The 18,220-nt window shown below is 40.4% G+C and overlaps 1 protein-coding gene across 1 annotated transcript; it reads left to right on the forward strand.

The window, feature by feature from the left end:
- Positions 1–2,471: 2,471 nt before the first annotated feature.
- LOC119855067 (integrin binding sialoprotein) lies at positions 2,472–17,776 on the forward strand. Its single transcript, XM_038400514.2, has 7 exons — positions 2,472–2,552; positions 5,503–5,567; positions 5,700–5,750; positions 5,865–5,936; positions 9,500–9,565; positions 15,638–15,757; positions 16,839–17,776. The coding sequence occupies exons 2-7, from the start codon at positions 5,514–5,516 to the stop codon at positions 17,415–17,417; spliced, it is 942 nt and encodes a 313-aa protein (XP_038256442.1). The 5' UTR covers positions 2,472–2,552; positions 5,503–5,513; the 3' UTR covers positions 17,418–17,776.
- Positions 17,777–18,220: the final 444 nt, after the last annotated feature.

Raw genomic sequence — 18,220 nt, forward strand, 5'->3', positions numbered from 1 at the left:
AGCTCGAACAGAGCTAGCACAAGTCTGTTTGCCCACTCTGAGCATCACTCCTCCCAGCCCCAGGGTGGACACACCATAAAAGAGAAAATGCCAACAGGAAAAATAAGTCAGAGAATAAAAGACCCAAAATAAATAAATATATTTTGCGGAGATAAAAAAAGAGAATGGATTTAGAAGGTAAAAACTTTGAAGATTCAAAGACGTATTAAAGAATCAGTTTGAAGAGAAACTGGTGTTGAAAAAGATTTAGAAAAAGGGAAGGGTAGAGAAAGAAAGAAAGAAAGAAAGAAAGAAAGAAAGAAAAGAAAAGAAAAAGAAGCCAGATCCTCAGCTGATATGAATTAGTGGAGTTCCATTGAAGGCAATAGAGAGATGCTAATTTGCACAGTCCTGGATTTAGCCCAAGGGATGAAGGAAAACCACCAGCCCCCTTGCCTTACTCAAAAAAAATCCCCCCCACAACCCACCAAGAAATATAGAGTTTAATTTTTAAAATTGGTATTTATGATTATTTAAATGAATGTGACTTTTGCCTGAATAAGGCCCTAAAGAGCAAACAAAAGCACATACACACCCGCACTTTGTGCACATATAATATACATCGCCATTGTATTAGATAACTGATATCAGACACACCCAGGGATGGGCTGGACAATTCATTCGATATCAGATGTCCATTTCAGATATTGCTAGTCTATTTTGCCCAGGGTAATGGGCACATTTCAAGCCCCAACATCCACAAGAAGTATAAAATCAGCTCTGCCCTGGAGAATTAGGGATAACAAACATACCTGTAATTGCCTCTCTTTGTCAGCATCTTGACTTCCTGAGAGAAAAAGATCTGTCTTAATTATTCAGTTAGTAAAACTCCCTCCTTCAAGCAATGTCAGCTACTCCTTCCTGCCACTTGATTCCAGTCTGAGTCCAGTCCATTGTTCAAGAATTTCCTCTCTCTTTGGTGGTGTGCAATACCCTCCTGACTGCAGATATCTGACCCCTCTAATTCTCCTAAAAGTCACCCAATTGGACTGCACTGCATCACTAATAAATAACTGATTGCTATCCTGTACATATAGTTACACTCTCATTCTTTGCCTCTTTGTCCTTCCTGGTATCAATAATAACCACCAGGTTTGGCTCCTCACAGCCAATTGTAGAATCCAGTCCTCCATATTTTGCTGCTAAAGCCTTAGCACTAAAACAGTGAATGTAACCCCTTTTCCAGATACCTCAAACCATACTGCGTGACCACCACATTGGGATATCAGCATCTGTTAGGGCAGTCAGCTCTTAAGTGCTCCTCACTGTTTATTGTAAGGTTAGCCTTTGGTCAGAGACAAGCCAACACTCATGCCAACACACTGAAGTGCTTCATGAATGTAAAATCCAGCCTGGACAGTGCTTTGATGGAAGACCACCAACGAACACTTAGCGGCTGTTGGAAGTGGTGCTAGTAATTCAGTAGGTGGTCATTTACCCTCTGAGTCGGTAATGAACCAGTATCCTAGCATGGTGTTAATGGATACTGCTGCAGTAGGTGGCATCTTTCAGATGAGCCATAAAACTAAGGTCCTGACCACTTGTGGTCATAGATCTGAAGGCATTTCTTCAAGAGTAGGGTTGCTAACTCTGCTGTCCTTTCCAAATTCTAACTTAAATAACTACATTCTGCCTATTTAGCTTTCCCCCTGTACTTTCAATTGCACAAGCTATTCTTCACATTAGGTTCTAAACAGTTGTTTAGCTTTGCAGTACGCCATCAAACAATTGCCACGTTTCACCTGAGAAGTGACTGCTTTTCAGTAGCGGGTCAAGTGATCTCTGTGCATAGTTTGTAAAGTGTTTTGGCATTCTTTGAATTGAAAAACTCTATGTACATTGTATGGTATCCAATGGTTATTAATGGCAACGGTTTCCCTCCTTTCTTTCTATAAAACAGTAAAATGGACCAGGTTCTCCAAAGGTGTAAAGTAGCAGAACTATGGTGAGCATCTGGCTTCGTATAATATATATGCTGTGTTTAATTCATATTCATGAGCTATATCAGCACAAATGACACTATGGACCAAATAGTCCTGTCACACTAGCCTTACACCAGATTGATGCTGGTGTTAAGTGAGAAGAGAATCAGGACTGTTGTGTTTCCACTTCTTTTGTATATAACATTTTCCAAAAAAGAAAGTGAAAAAGCACTTAAAACAGAATTCCCAATATTTGTTTTAATTTATATTCAGAACATTATTATACATCTCAGCATCCAAACCCTTCATCTTACACGAGACCTTTAATTAAATGAAACTATACAACCCTCTTGGCACTAGAACAGAGCTTTATGTTTATAAACTAAATCTGTGTCTAGAAAAATGTTGAAACTGGGGGGTTTTATGGTGAGAATCCACTTGCTGACATCACACAGGCAAGGTGATGATTGGCTACTGGAGGGTAAAAAGAGAGTTTATATTCCAGTAGGATGACAGTGAGCAAGCTAAACTATTAAATCTGTGTCCACTGACTTCTTTTAACTAGGCTGTACACTTCAGGACTGCAAACTGGTAAGATTTCTTATGTTTAGTTTCTTTATATCTTGTATAAATTGAGACCAACTTTTTCCACCTGTTTTTCTAATCTGTTGATTCTCTATTTCTAACTGGATTGCAAAATTATGCTTTGTATACTTTGTAAAAAAAGGTATGAATTTACAGCATGATTGTTGTGATAAAGTTGAATGAAAAAGGTAACTAAGTTGTGCCATACCTAATTGTAACTTGTCAACCACTCCAATATGAGACAGAAAATGTGAACAAAAAAATTTCATGAGTGAAATATAATCAAACCCCCTACTGAACAACCTAAGAAAACAATTTTCCTGACTCTTTTCTAACCTGTGTTTAATACAGCATGGGAAAAATTCGCAGAATGGAAGAAACAGATTTTCCCATAACTTAAAAAAATTAATACAACTTATCTTGTTACAAACTTAAATATAGAAATGATCCCAAAAGCAGGGTTTTTAGGTGTTATATTACAGACAGGTGTAATTTGCAAGTTTGGGACCAGATCCTCAGTTGGTATAAATCAACATAACTCCACTGAAGTCTACAGAGCTACCCTGATGTACATCAGCTCAAACTCGGACTCCTTATGGCTCAGTGCCTTAATGAAATAAACAGTTGTGCAAGTTATGGATATTTTTGCTTTCAGGATCTGTGTTTATTACCTCTTCCAAAGAGAAATCTGTAATTCAGTGAAGAACCACGACAACCACTTTAGAACCAAAATCAGACCACTGCAAGTTCTGAAATGTCATGAACTACAGTGCAGTTGCACCCACTTGCACATATCTGAATTTGGTTCCTAGTGTTTAGATCTCTCTGATTTACTTTTACTGGGGAGGCGGGTAGGTAGGAGTAGGAGTCTGGTAAGATTCCTAATCACCTTAGCACTAAAAGGTAATTTCCCACCAGCTCTCAGAGCCAACCCAGCTTTAGAGGACTTAGAGAGAAAATTGAATGAGAACTAGAGATGTGTTTCCTGGTCCTGTTCTATAGAACAAGGAAGAAGACACTTCTTCACTTCAAGACATAATTGGGTGGATCTGGCAGGGCTGATGAGGTAGTAGACCTAGCCAGTTATCTCAAAGACAGTAAATAATGGAGTCAGCTGTTCCTCAGAAACCCTATAGCAGGCCACTATTTCCCCCTGGAGACAACTAAAAGTTAAGTTTCAGAGTAGCAGCCGTGTTAGTTTGTATTCGCAAAAAGAAAAGGAGTACCCGTGGCACCTTAGAGACTAACAAATTTATTAGAGCATAAGCTTTCGTGAGCTACAGCTCACTTCATCGGATGCATTTGGTGGAAAAAGCAGAGGAGAGATTTATATACACACACACAGAGAACATGAAACAATGGGTTTATCATACACACTGTAACTAAAAGTTAAGAGAGTGATGTCCAGAGCCTGTCAAAGTCATGAGGTCTCAAGCAAGTTTGAGGAAAGGTGCAATAGACCATTATTCAGATCAGGTGATTCAGGGGTCTAAATATCATACAAATATCAGGTGTTCTAAACATAAATATTATTTAAGCCCACATTGTGACCTATACTCTCATTGCTAATCAGCTGATTACCAGGGTTAGAGTAGTTGATTACTTGGAAGGGACACCTATGAGAAAAACCCACGTTTGGCAGCCCTGATCATGGTGACATTAGCATTCTTACTATAGTGAAACCTCAGCTTAAAGTTAGGAAAATGTGCCTTCAAACATAAAAATCTACTCAAGATCATTAAAGTTTCCTTTCAGAAGGATGGAGGAATTAACCCTAAGGAATTGGCCAAATTCCAGGGTCGCTAATTACATGCTACCAATCTAAATATTTCCTCCTGAAATGTCAACATTCTTGACTTCCTGCACTAACATGTTACTGTGTTCTGTTGAATTTTCTGTTGAATAATACAGAAAGTGACTCATTAATATTTTCATGAATTAACGTGACAAGCTTGCGCTGCATAATGTCACTCCATGAATTATTCATGAGGATTCAGACAACGGCCAGTTTATTTGTGAAAATGAGTGCAATTCCCAGAGGTTTTGTGAATTCTTATATGAAGGATTATTTGGCCAAGAACTCAAACTAGATGTACATTATTCATTGTAATTGCTCACTATTCATCACTCACTAGTCTCCTATTTTAAAAACCAAGTTATCCAATCAGGGAGCAGAAACAATGCCCATGTGACTTAGAAACCCAGTCATGCAATGCAAATGAAGGATTAGTTGACTGAACTAATTACTGACTAAACATTGTTCACAAACTATTTGGTGTGTACTTGCAAAGGACAACTACATTCACAGATCAGGATTTGTTAATGACTGATTCATCAACAGAGAAAGAAAGCTAAATTAATCAGATAATTTAACTGCAATGAAGTTGACACACTCTAGGGGCATATTTACTCGGCAGCGGGAAACGTGCCTCCCAGCCTGGGTAGACAGATTTGTACTAGCTGTGCTCTAGCTAGCGTGCTAAAAATAGCAGCGTGGATATTGTAGCTTGGACAGCAGCTTGGGCTAGTGGCCTGAGTCTATGCCCTCCCAACTCAAGCTCGGATGGCTAGCCCATTCCATTGCCTGAGCACTAGATCCATGTTGCTCTTTTTGGCGCACTAGTTCAAGCAGTATTAGTGCAAATCTGTCTACCTAGGCTGTGAGGCATGCCTCCAGCTGCAGTGTAGACATACCCTAAGTGACATATTCAAGCCCAGAAATGGCAGTATTCCACTGATGGGAGAAGCGATTCCCCTATGTTTGTCTATCTCCATACATATATATGTGGGTGTGGGTGTGCATGTGCACACACTTCTGTCTGTCTGTCTAAATGTCACTGGGGTATTTCTGGATGAAAATACTGCATAAGTCATTATCCCAGGAGCTCCCTTGCTGTGCTGATGTTTCATAAATGTGAAGTAAATATACTGACATTACCCTTCTTGTTACTTCCAGAAAATACAATAATGAGGACTGCACTTATCTTTATCTGCCTTTTGGGAATAGCCTGTGCTTTCTCAGTAAGTGGCTTCAACAACTGACTAACTCTTCTAGATCATTTATGAGGTGCTAGAATACCACTTGCCAGTGACTTTGCCTTGCTAGTGTTTTTAAGTAGGAGAACCATTCATTAACATAACCTTTTCCAACAGGCAAAAAGCTTCTATAGAAGAGCAAAATCAGATGATTCGGAAGAAAATGCGGTATGATATCAGCCTTTTTGGATTATTTTTGTGTATTAGAATTACACTCACTTGTTTCTTAAACTCCAATACCTGAAACCAAAATTGATTTAGTTTTTTTTACTTTTTTGCTAGGTTTTCAAGAACAGACATCGATATTATTTTTACAGATATGCCTATGTGTATCCACCACACAGAAGAATTCAGGTAAATGCAGCTTTTTAAAAGGAATTATGAACATTGCCTGTTGCATTATGATCCATACATACACTTAACATAATTAGATACCTCTTGAACAAAAATAATTGCCAATTTTAGATAATTTAAAGTTATTTGGAACAATTCACATATATTTGAGCTCAGCTTTGGCATAAGCAGGAATAATTCCATCAACATCACCTGAAAGTAGTGGAGTTAAACTCATTTGCACCAGGATTGAATTTGGCCTGGGGTGTTCCAAAGACAGTTAGGGATGTTAATTTATTCTTATTCAGATGGGTGAACATAATCTGCTTCAAGATCCTGCAAATCTCTTAAATTCTCTTTTGGGTCTGTGAAATTTTCTCTATATAGTTTAAAATGGAGCAAAATGAACCATTCATATTGATTTATATATATAATCAATTCAGTTTTTCCAAACAAAAGCCTGTAGGTGAAATCCTTACCTCATTCAACTCAATCCTTACCTCATACAAAAATCCCCTGGACTTCAACGGGGCCAAGATTTCACCCCAAATGTTTCTCTAGCCAAAATGAAACAAGACCAGCTATGCTTTAGAGAAAGAAACCTCCAAAAGCTGAACTGGCACAGGTGCGGGTCCTATGGTGTGTGTGTGTGGGGGGGGGGGGATTGGGTGTGGGTGGATTCTCAGCTAATTTAAATATTGTAGCTCAGTGGAGTTTCAGAAATTCACAACGGATGATGATCTGGCCTTCTGGGTGGTGTACATGCACTGGGCCTGATTCTGATCCATCTGTAGTGGTGTAAATTAGGATTAACTCCACTGAAGTCAGCAAATTTATACTAGTGTAAGTCTGGGGTAAGTGAAAGGAGAATCAGGCTCATTATATCCATTTTTTCAGCCACCCTAACTTATGCCCAGGTCCAGCCTTTGGTGTTTTGCTGCCAGAGCAAAAAATATTTTTGGCACCACCCAAATGGCCAAGTTAAAACAACCCCCCCGCAAAATTAAAAAAAAATAAAAAAATTCCCAAATGGCTGCGTCAGCCATTCAAGCAACAGCAACAACAGGAACAAAAAAAAGAGATAAGTAATGTGGTGCCCCTGGAAGTTGCCATCCAGAGCCCCCACTCTGGCTGCCCACCCGTAGGGCTAGCCCTGCTTATGTGCAGTTGACTGTGGGGTTGGCTGACATTCAGAAATAGTCAGATGTGGGAATGCCCCAGGCACACCTCTTTCTCCCCAGGAACATCCCCCAGTGTAACCCCTGAACTGGGGGCTGCTGCAGGTAACAGATGAGAGCCAGTGAATTCCCCAGGAATTCCCCACAGTATCTTTACAGCTGTCAGAGCCCGTGGAAAGGAGCTGGAGGTCAGTCATAAAAAGTGTTTTGGTACATACAGGTTTTGAAAAGAGCCTGGTACCCAGCTGCCCCCATTGTAACACTTATGACCAGATTTACAAAGAAGAGCTCAGCACCCCAATAAGTTGGGATCTTTTGAACATCTAGCCCATGAGGTTCATGTTCCATAGACATTTGGTGTGACTCACAGGGGCACTGACACAAAACATGTCATTTAAAAGAGACTCACTGTTATATAAGATAAAATAATTACACCCATTTTAAAGCAGTAAACAAAGGCCACTTAATTCCCAGACCTGTCCAGAACTTTGGCCAGTATAGCCGTATGGATTGCATCCTGCCTGACGGTACTGCCAAGAATATGACATCATTTACCTCAGTATGGCCTCTGGAAATGGCACAGACTGGCATGGCTCAGGGTTACAGGAAAGCAGGATGTGTAATTGCATAATGCATCACACAGCAAAGGAGACTCCACTGGAAGAAGTAATTTTGCTTATAACTGAAAAAAATAGGAGAAATGGCAGAATTTACTGTATGCTTTAAAAAAAAAGACAGCAGTTTGGAATTATTTTTCATGGACTCAATATCTGTATCTTTTGACTGGCATGCAGTTAGATGCAGAAGCACAGTCATAGATTTCCTCTGAAGTTAAAAACAGTCTTGTGTCTGGGAATGATGCTCCAGCAGCACAGTGGTTTGGCATGTCCCTCGGGTACAAATATATTTTTGTGCGGGTCCATCTTTAGCTATCACTCACAATGTCAGAGAAGAATCCTGTAAACCCATCTCTTATCTAGTCCCCTAATTATGCTGAACGCAAATGTCAATGTACAGAAGATACAAGCTCCAAAGCCAAAAAGGCTTGTGGGCTTCCTGAGTTTCCCTACACCTTTCCTCTTCCCACCTCCAGAAATAATAGTCATAATAAAGCCCTGTATGGAAAGCTAATGATTTGGTTCCCAGATAATATTAGTAGAAATGTTTACTGCCTTTATAAGAATTCTTAACATATCCAGTCAAAACATTACTTACACCTGGGATGAAAAATTGAATGATGAGAACTACATCTATTTCAAAGCACATCCATTCTATCCAGAAATCGATGTTTACATACCTATCTCATGGAGGGGTGCAAATCTAAATTAGTTAAGGCCAGATTCTGGTACCCTTTTTGCCTGCATAGTAACAAATGGCATAATCATTTTAATGGCTGACCAGCACTTTGAAAGTGTTAAGTGCTGTGTAAGTAACTGGGTGAACCAGGGTGGAAAACCACAGCATAGCACTGAATGGTGGCAGGAAAAAGGGAAGATTCCATCCCCCTATAGCTTATTGTCCAAAGCCTCTATTCTTTTCCATGAAGCTCTGTGGTTACTGGGAAAGTCTGATGGTATATAAGAGAGGATAAGTTGTTGGAGAGGCAAGATATTTGGCAGAAGATTTCTGTAGACAGAGAAGCAGATTTACAATGAAAATGAGAGGTAAAGCACACAACAGCAATGGAGCTTTTCAGTCCAGCAAGTGGGATGGTTTAGTGGGCTGGCTACACACCACGTTTGAAGAGTTTAATCTCCCAGGAAGACAGATTCAATCAACTCTAAGCCAGTTTGATCCTGCCCTCCATCCTCAATGTACATAATCTGAGTTCCACAAAGTTTTCAGACAAGACCATAAAAATCTGTCTACTGTGTGTGGACTTTGAAGGACCTAGGAGGCCTTTTGAAAGGCTCAGGGTTTATCAGTGCACAGAATCATTGTGCAGCTCTGGTGTGCTGCCTGGTAGCTGTGCTCCCTCCAGAAGGTCAATCTCGTTCAGTAAGGTGCATGTATATAATTGGTGCTGAAAGGCATAATATAATTGGGATGAAAGGCATTGTCCACATCAGACACTTTTTGTACAACGTGCTCCGCTGAGAAGCTGGTGGAAACATCAGTATAACTGTGATATACACACGTCTCAAGGGTCCATTGACATTACAAACCCTTCTCCACATGACTCTCCACCACTCTCTGCATCACAAGTTTCATGTTTGCCATCATAAGGTCACCAGAATCCTTTAACTGTCTGGCTAACCTTGTAGATCAATTATCCATGTAGAATCTTTTCTGTGCTTTATATGCAACTCTCAGAAACACACACACACACACACACACTCTCTCTCTTTCTCTCCCATTATCTGGAAGCACAGGAAAGGAAATACTCACAATTTTCCCTCTGTTTAGAGCAGTGACTCAGAAGAAGAGGGGGATGGCGACAGCTCGGAGGAGGAGGAGGAAGAAGAAGAAGGGGTACGTAACTTGCGTGGCCATTGTCAAAACAAACCAAGTAACACAAAAAAATCAAACAAAAAATGGGGATTTTTTAATAGTCTGGACTCTTTGAATGGTCATTGTCAGGATTGCTAACTACCCACAGGTTTCCATTCTGGACTGCTGCTATGTTTTTTAAGCCCCGAGTCATTTTTTTTTTAAATGGGGGAGTAGTCTTTGAGATACAGTCCAGACTTTCTGGTTCCAACAGCTTAGAAATGGGCAGGGCTTGATAATATTGCAGAAACAGACCTGCTTCAGGCCTAAGAAGATGAAATGTTAATAATGTTCAGCACTTCAACAGTGCCCTTCATCTAAGAACCTCTTTAAAAACAACATTGTGAGATAGGTAAGTATTGTTACTAGCTTTTTTACAGATGGGTAAACTGAGGTACTAATGGTAGAAAGCCCTGCTTAACGATTAGACCATAGAACTAGGTTTACTACATTTAGATCAGGATAATAGCAAAGCAAAGACTGTGCAGAATTATGGAACTAAACTCTTCTTTCCTTGGAGAGTCAGTGGGCCAGATCCTCAGCTGATATAAATCTGAAAAGCTCCATTGACAGTAATGACAGGTTTCAGAGTAGCAGCCGTGTTAGTCTGTATTCGCAAAAAGAAAAGGAGTACTTGTGGCACCTTAGAGACTAACAAATTTATTTGAGCATAAGCTTTCGTGAGCTACAGCTCACTTCATCGGATGCATTCGGTGGAAAATACAGTGGGGAGATTTATACACACACACACACAGAGAACACGAACAATGGGTTTTATCATACACTCTGTAAGGAGAGGTTTCAGAGTAGCAGCCGTGTTAGTCTGTATTCGCAAAAAGAAAAGGAGTACTTGTGGCACCTTAGAGACTAACAAATTTATTAGAGCATAAGCTTTCGTGAGCTACAGCTCACTTCATCGGATGCATTTGGTGGAAAAAACAAAGCTTATGCTCTAATAAATTTGTTAGTCTCTAAGGTGCCACAAGTACTCCTTTTCTTTCTGTAAGGAGAGTGATCACTTAAGATGAGCCATCACCAGCGGGGGGCGGGGGGGAAGGAGGAAAACCTTTCATGGTGACAAGCAAGGTGGGCCATTTCCAGCAAACAAGAACATCTGAGGAACAATGGGGAGTGGGGTGTTTTCCCCATGTTATTTCTCCCCCCCACCCTACCCCCCACTGTTCCTCAGATGTTCTTGTTAACTGCTGGAAATGGCCCACCTTGCTTGTCACCATGAAAGGTTTTCCTCCTTCCCCACACCCGCCTGCTGGTGATGGCTCATCTTAAGTGATCACTCTCCTTACAGTGTGTATGATCAAAAAGAAAAGGAGTACTTGTGGCACCTTAGAGACTAACAAATTTATTAGAGCATAAGCTTTCATGAGCTACAGCTCACTAGCTCACGAAAGCTTATGCTCTAATAAATTTGTTAGTCTCTAAGGTGCCACAAGTACTCCTTTTCTTTTTGCGAATACAGACTAACACGGCTGCTACTCTGAAGTGTGTATGATAAAACCCATTGTTTCATGTTCTCTGTGTGTGTGTATATAAATCTCCTCATTGTATTTTCCACCGAATGCATCTGATGAAGTGAGCTGTAGCTCACGAAAACTTATGCTCAAATAAATTTGTTAGTCTCTAAGGTGCCACAAGTACTCCTTTTCTTTTTATTGACAGTAATGTAACTTTGCTGATTCACACTAACTGAGGATCTGGCCCTACATCCAGTTCTTTCGGCTATATGTGTTTGTGTGGGACATTATGTATAGCAGCATGCAATCTTCTGCACTGTTCTTGAGTTTGGTGATTCACCAGTCCTTATTTTACCGACACATAAGTTGTTCTCCCTGTTGGCACACCACAGAATTCTGCAACGTAATTCTTAGGGGAATAAAGTGACCCAGAAACAAGAGTGGCTCCAGTGTTAACTCATAAAACAAGCCCATCAATACAGAAAAAGGAACACTGACTACAGAGAGTACTTCCATCACATAACCATGGGGTGTATTTGCAGTACTGGTTAAACATCCTCTCCTATTATTATTTACCTTCTAAATTGTGTTGTGTCCTTCAAAACTGATATAATCTCTTGTGTAAATATGTATTTTGGTGTGATACTATTTTTGGAAATGCATATTTTGACCTGGACAAGCAATAATAGCTTCTTTGCTACCATTATGGTCTCTTGAGTCAATGTGTGCTTAGACATTACTGTATTTATAACAGTGAATTTTTGGCTTGAATGACTGTTATGGGTTACAAAGATGCCATTATATATATATATATATATATATATATATATATATATAGTGCTTACCTGGCTTTCCACACACTTATACATCAACCATTGGTGTTAATTATACAGGTATCAAGGGAAAGGAATTATATTACACTCCTAAATCTACATACTGAAAATAATTATGCAATTTTATTTACAAATACTTAGGGTTAAATCCTGGGGCATGCTACATGGATGCATAATGCCCAAAGGCAATTGAAAACACCACAAGCAGGAGAACAAACAGTGGACCTTACCCCTCGACTCACCTCCTTGGCATGTATTAGTAGCTGTGGCCCAGCTAACCAGATATCCTGACTAGTTCAGTCTGAGTCCACTCCTCAGTCCAGTGGGGCTTTCATGCGGAGCAAGGTATACCTTCTTTGCTCTGTTTCCATGAATTTGGCCTTTCATACACAGTCAGGAAACCAGGATTCTAAACAGAGTAACTCATTTGAAATTTATTTCCCAATTGGTATCTTTGTTGGCAGAAAGGTGAAACTCGATCTGATGGTGAATAAATTGCCCTATCAGTTTGAGAGAAAAGAGGAAAATATATTTCAAAATACCCGCCCCCCCCAAACATGCCCATGTGGTGGAGCACAAATAGCTTAAACATTTATAGACTAGCACAGCTAAGATTTTCCAAAGTGAGGAGTGATTTTTTTGGGTGCCCAACATGAGTAATTTTAAAGGGACCTGATTTTCAGAACATGCTGAGCACCCAGCCCTTGAAAGTCTCTCAAGTTGAGTACCTACACACTGAGACATCCAGGACCATTAGTCTGTATGGAAAATGTAAGCCTATATTTAAAGATGGGTCTTATCTGGAAAGGGCTTCAACATGGTCTCTGTTCTGGTGGGCACAGTATTAATTATGCATGGACTGCAGTTGCCACCAGGTAGGTGAGCATTTAATCTCTAACTTTGAGTTTACATTATTCACAAGGATAAAAATGGCATCCAAAAAAATAGAGGCCACATTTTAAAAGGCAGGGATTACCATGTATACTGAGTCTGTATTCATCTGTAGGCAGAATACTGTCATCTAAAACCAATCCCTCTATTATCTACCTGCCAAGACTAGAGTCAGGTTTCTGCCTTTCCTTTGGGAAGTGTTGATGACATGCAGACAACCTGCAGCAGAGCCAGAATCTGCATCCTGAAACTGTTTAGGTGTTGGTGATATAAACAACTCTGGCAGGAAAAACCCAGACCCCTGAAAGCATAAAACCAGGTCCTGGCTGGATTAAAAAACAACAACAAAAAATAACCCTTTAACTTCTCCTTTAAAGTGCTTTTACTTGTAACTCTTAAATCTTCATATGAATTTCATTTACATGACTTGAGGTTTCAGATAGTAATTTGTGAAGTGAACCAAAGTGGCTTGAAGAAACATTGACTTTATTCTCTATTGTTTTTGTTTTTTTAAAAAGCAGTTTCCAGGCTAAGACAATTCTGTGGCACGCTTTAGCCTTAAAGGCAGTGGAAAGAAAGATAATTTATAATGAAAAGGCAGAACCTCAGCAATGGCTATATAAACAGCATAACTATGATAATTATTTTATTGGGCACATGACAAGTTCTGATATCTATCTGCACAGACGACCACACCATGCAGTTCGGTGGCTCTTTCAAGAGAGTAGAAAATAACTTACGTTTTAACTGGCACTAAATTAACCCAAGATTTTAGGTTTACCTTCCTTGATTCTTCTTTAGATACTGATCAGAGTGTGTGGAAGGTGATCACATTAGACTGTTCCTCTCTTTAGTATCTTACTACTGGTCATGTAAACAAGGCAGTCCTCAGAAGACAGGGGGAAAGTCTATGGAATTTTTACAAATTCTAACACTAGCAATTGGCTGTGTGCCAAAATAAGAAAGAGAAATTGAGCCAGGCTTGCCAGAGGAACAAGAGGAATTACTAAAAGAACCAGCACAAGCACCATGTACAGGTATCTATCTACAATTTAAGAAATAGGTTTCTCTCTCCCCCAATCTCAGCCTTGAGAACAGCTGAAGCTAACCATCAGGAGCCTCAGAAGTCAAATGTCCCTCCCATTCAATTGAGCACTAAAATGATATACTCAGCTCTTCAGTCCACTTCCCAGGGAAGCCAGGGACTTCACTTCCACCCCAAGGATAGGATCCATCACCAGACCTTTCATATTTTTTTTTCCTCCCCAGCCCTCTTGGTATCCAGAATAGATCAATACACGGCTGTTTTACTGTGATGTGTTAGAGATAGAAAACAAACCTTAAAAGTCAGTCTGGCAGAAGTGGGCCTCCTATATAATTTTTATTTATTGATTACAATTTTTCACTCTTCCCTCTCTGCTGCTTTGTCATTGTATCTCTGTATTTTTTCCACTCTTCCCAACAATCTGATCCACTTTGCACTGTATTTCTTCAATGGTGTTTTTTCATCTGCTCCCTTTTCCAGAGATACTCCAAAGCAGAAAGCAAACCCATTAATGTCTGAGTTCAAATCAAAACTTTCAAACCCACTATGTTTGGGTGCATTTGAAGCAAAACAAGTTCACCATCCCTACTTCAAAGCTTAATTTGGTTCTTTCAAATGATATACTTTGTTAAACAAGAGACCAAAACAAAACCATTCAGCTTCAGTCACAGATGTGTAATTACAAAGGAAGGATGGGACTAGTTTTGGTGTTCATTGAAGTCTCAAAGCAAAAAATCCTGGGAAAATACAAAACCCAAAGTTGTCCCAGTTTTCTGAACAGTTCTTTGGGATGTTGTGTGATTGTGAATGAGACTTTAGTGGTCAGTTAGAGGTTCGCTATATTAAGATATGGTCTGCACTGTGAAAAAAGTTGGACAAACCTCAGCTCTAGAAACACAAAACCAAAAGTGGTCCCAGTTATCCAATGTTAAAGTATCATATTTAAATTCACACAAACCCAGAGTCTTACTTGAGCTGCTCATTATGTAATTACAATTACTACATGCGCTATAGCTGTAACTGCTTGTACATTAGGGTTGCAAGTGCATGTGCTTTTTTGCATGTGCAACTACCTGCATATATGCAGATTTAACAGTTTAGCCATAGAGCTTACATTTTACCATAGAGACAGTGGTGCTGGATCAATTTTTATAGTGGGGGTGCTGAGAGCCATTTAACCAAACTGTAAACCTGTATATAATGGAAACCACTTCAAGTCAGGGGGCGTGTCAGCACCCCCAGCACCCCTAGTTCCTGCACCTATGCATAGAGATACAAAATTTCACATGCAACTGTGACTACTAAATGGCTGGTTGTGTATTATATGTGCATAATACTAACGTATATAAATAATCATGGTAGCTGAACACACCAACTCAGGCTTCTAGAAAAAATATGCCCCTTAAGGTGAAATTATCAAAGCATCCTCTACCTCATTACTAAATGTGTGCTTGTAATTTTGTTCACACAATCATTTCGTCCTGCAGATAATGGGATTTTCATGCAACCTGTTTGTTTAGATTTGCAGGTGACTGTGCACACTCAATTTTGAGGCTGCTTTTGAAAACGGAGGTCTAAAATTATTTGTTCTTGAACTCCACAGCCAAGACACAAATTCAGGATTCTTTGTTTTCCCTGCAAGGACTGGCATCACAAGCTCCTAAGGAAGAGTGCTTTCCTTCAGTATTTAAGGCAGACAGAGCAAGGATAGAAGGGAAATATTGAAATATTTACTGCTCACATGATGAGATTATTTTTACATCTCCGTCGAAACTAAAACAGCCTCTGTGACCAGTGCCATGTTATATCTCAGCAGGAGCAGTCAAATGAAGGAAACAATGGAGAGAATGAAGGTGAAGAAACTACTACAGAGGCTCCCACTGGAAAGAAGGCTGTAGGCCTTGGTAACGGAAAAATCAAAATCCCGAAGAAGGTAATATTTGCAGCCCTCCAATAAGCTCATAAATACAATGAAGCCAGTACAAAAGGCTACCCACCTCCCCCTCCCCCCGCCCCACCTCCTGGCCCAATAGACTGGCCCAAGGAATCCCAAAATACATTGAGCTTGATTCTCTGCTCACCCATTTTACACCGGTGTAACTCAATGGACTCCTGATTTACTCTGGAGAACAGGCCCACTAAATACAGTTCAGCTCCTTCTTTATTAGACAGTTCCCATTGCTAAACCCCAATTTGTGTCATAACCATTAGTAGTAGTATTTATGTTTCCAAGAGTTCCTACAGGTCTAGACGAGGTAAGGACCCTCACTATGGTAGGCACAATACAAAACACATATATAGTGACAGCTTACAATTTGAAGGCAGGCTTTACAGTGCCTTAATGTCTTTCTGTTCCCCCAAACCAGGGGGAAATACCAGTGCTATAAAATACAGTATGTATTCAATGCTTCTTAGTCTGGAGCACATTCCACTTTTTGGCATGGGCTTAGGAGCCAATGGATGATATTCCTCGCTATATCTGCTGGGAGGTAAATATCCTGAAAAGAGTCTCTGACTGCAGCCATGTATTACCAGCTCCTCAGCTTGTGTAAGTCAGTGGAGTCAACATGTGCCTTTCAGACGGGCACAATGCTTTTTGCGTGTTCCCAATTGCACTAGGAGTAATTTATTGCACCATTTTGAAAACTCTGTCATACTGCTGCCCAGTGGGCCAGCCACTGTGGGTGAGTTGGGTAGAGAGCCATACCTCTGCTTATTTCCCAGCCATTTTCCCCTAGAATGTGCAAAGCTTTTGAAATACAGTCCCTGCACCACCCCCACCCCCAACTGACTGAGTTGCAACTAACCATCCCTTACATGGGTTATGCAAGAAGCCAGGAGGGAATCCTTCCTTCCTCCTACCTGTCTGTGGTCCATTAGGGCAAGACACACCTCGCCTGAAGTTCTCGGAGCTCAGGATCTGGCCCCATGTTAAAAGTTTTCGAATGACTGCTTCTTTCTCTTGTCTATTTATCCCTTTGTAAATCCGAACCCTTTTGCCATATGTGACACAGGAGCAAGACAGCCAAGGTCCCGAGAATGCTGAAACGGGTGAAAGCTCTAAGAATGGCGGGGGAGGCAAAGCTCCCGGCAAAGGTGGGAAGAGTGAAGGCTCTGAAGGCGAAGAGGACAGCGATGAAAACGAGGAGGAGGAAAATGAAGAAGAGGAGGAAGAAACTGAAAAAGTGGATGAGAACGGCACCAGCGGCAATGGCACGAACACCAATGGTACGGATACAGAGAATGGGAACGGTGGCAATGGAGAGGCTGAAGAGGAGGAGGAAGAGAATGAAACTGAAGCCACAACCATCGTCATCACCACCCCGACAGATCCGGGGATAGGTGACACCACGCCTACCGAGGATGAGGGCGTTTATGACACCACCACCCCTGGGGATCTGTGGGGTTATGAAAATGGAGAAACCACCACCCCGGGCTATGAAAATGGCTACGAAAGCCAAACAGATTATAACGATGGTAGGGAGAATGGGTATCCCCGAGGGGACAGCTACAGAACATATGAGGATGAATATGGCTACTACAAGGGGCATGGGTATGATGTATACGGCCATGATTACTATTACAATCAATGAACAGCAAGACAGTGATTGATATTGTTAATGCTCATACTCTGCATGGCAATTGTTTTCAACATTCTCAGGAAGGTGCAGCAAATTGTAACACGATGCCTGTAAAAAAGGGGAGGGAGGATCCACCTTTAATGAGTGGCATTACTGCTAACTACTAAAATGTGCTATTTGTTAAAGACATGCTTTTGGACATTATATACGCTCCTGGGGTTTGTAGATTTTTAATCCGGGTGCTGAGGAATACTATATGTCAGGTGGAATTATCCAATGAGTTTTGTTGTATACTATATATTTGCAGTGTATCTATCCATTGTTTATATTAAAGTCAAAATGAATTTTAAAGCAACCAAAATGACCAACGTGTTGTAATGGAGAAGAAACGACTTTTTAATTATCTGCCCAATACCATGTCACTTGCTAGTTTTCCACTAACGGGAGCAAATGCTCAGCTGGTGTAAATCAGCATAGCTCCACTGGAGGCAAAGGAGCTACATAGGTTTTTACCAGCCGAGGATCTGCCTCGTGTTTGAGACTGACTTCTTCCTATCTGATCCCATGCCAAAATGCACACAAGACACCCTGGCAAGAGGAAATGATTGATTAAAAACAGAAAAACTTCTCTAGTCTAACCTCAGAATAATTGAAGGGAACCCTTTTAGGGAATACTTTATCAACAGATTCACAGTTGTCCTGCTGGCATTATAATAAGATATGGCACTGACCTGGTACAACTGAGATGAATCTGTAAAATTTGGAGTCAGTGAAAATCTTATATTATCTTTCATTGCTAAGTTAAATGATCATAC

This window comes from Dermochelys coriacea, chromosome 4 (genome assembly GCF_009764565.3).
Source record: "Dermochelys coriacea isolate rDerCor1 chromosome 4, rDerCor1.pri.v4, whole genome shotgun sequence".
NCBI lineage: Eukaryota > Metazoa > Chordata > Testudines > Dermochelyidae > Dermochelys > Dermochelys coriacea.

Bases quoted from the DNA above. Each gene is read 5' to 3' on its own strand.
- LOC119855067 (XM_038400514.2), top strand. From the start codon at position 5,514: ATGAGGACTGCACTTATCTTTATCTGCCTTTTGGGAATAGCCTGTGCT. The intron at 5,568-5,699 runs GTAAGTGGCTTC...CTTTTCCAACAG, and splicing joins GAATAGCCTGTGCTTTCTCA to GCAAAAAGCTTCTATAGAAG. The intron at 5,751-5,864 runs GTATGATATCAG...CTTTTTTGCTAG, and splicing joins ATGATTCGGAAGAAAATGCG to GTTTTCAAGAACAGACATCG.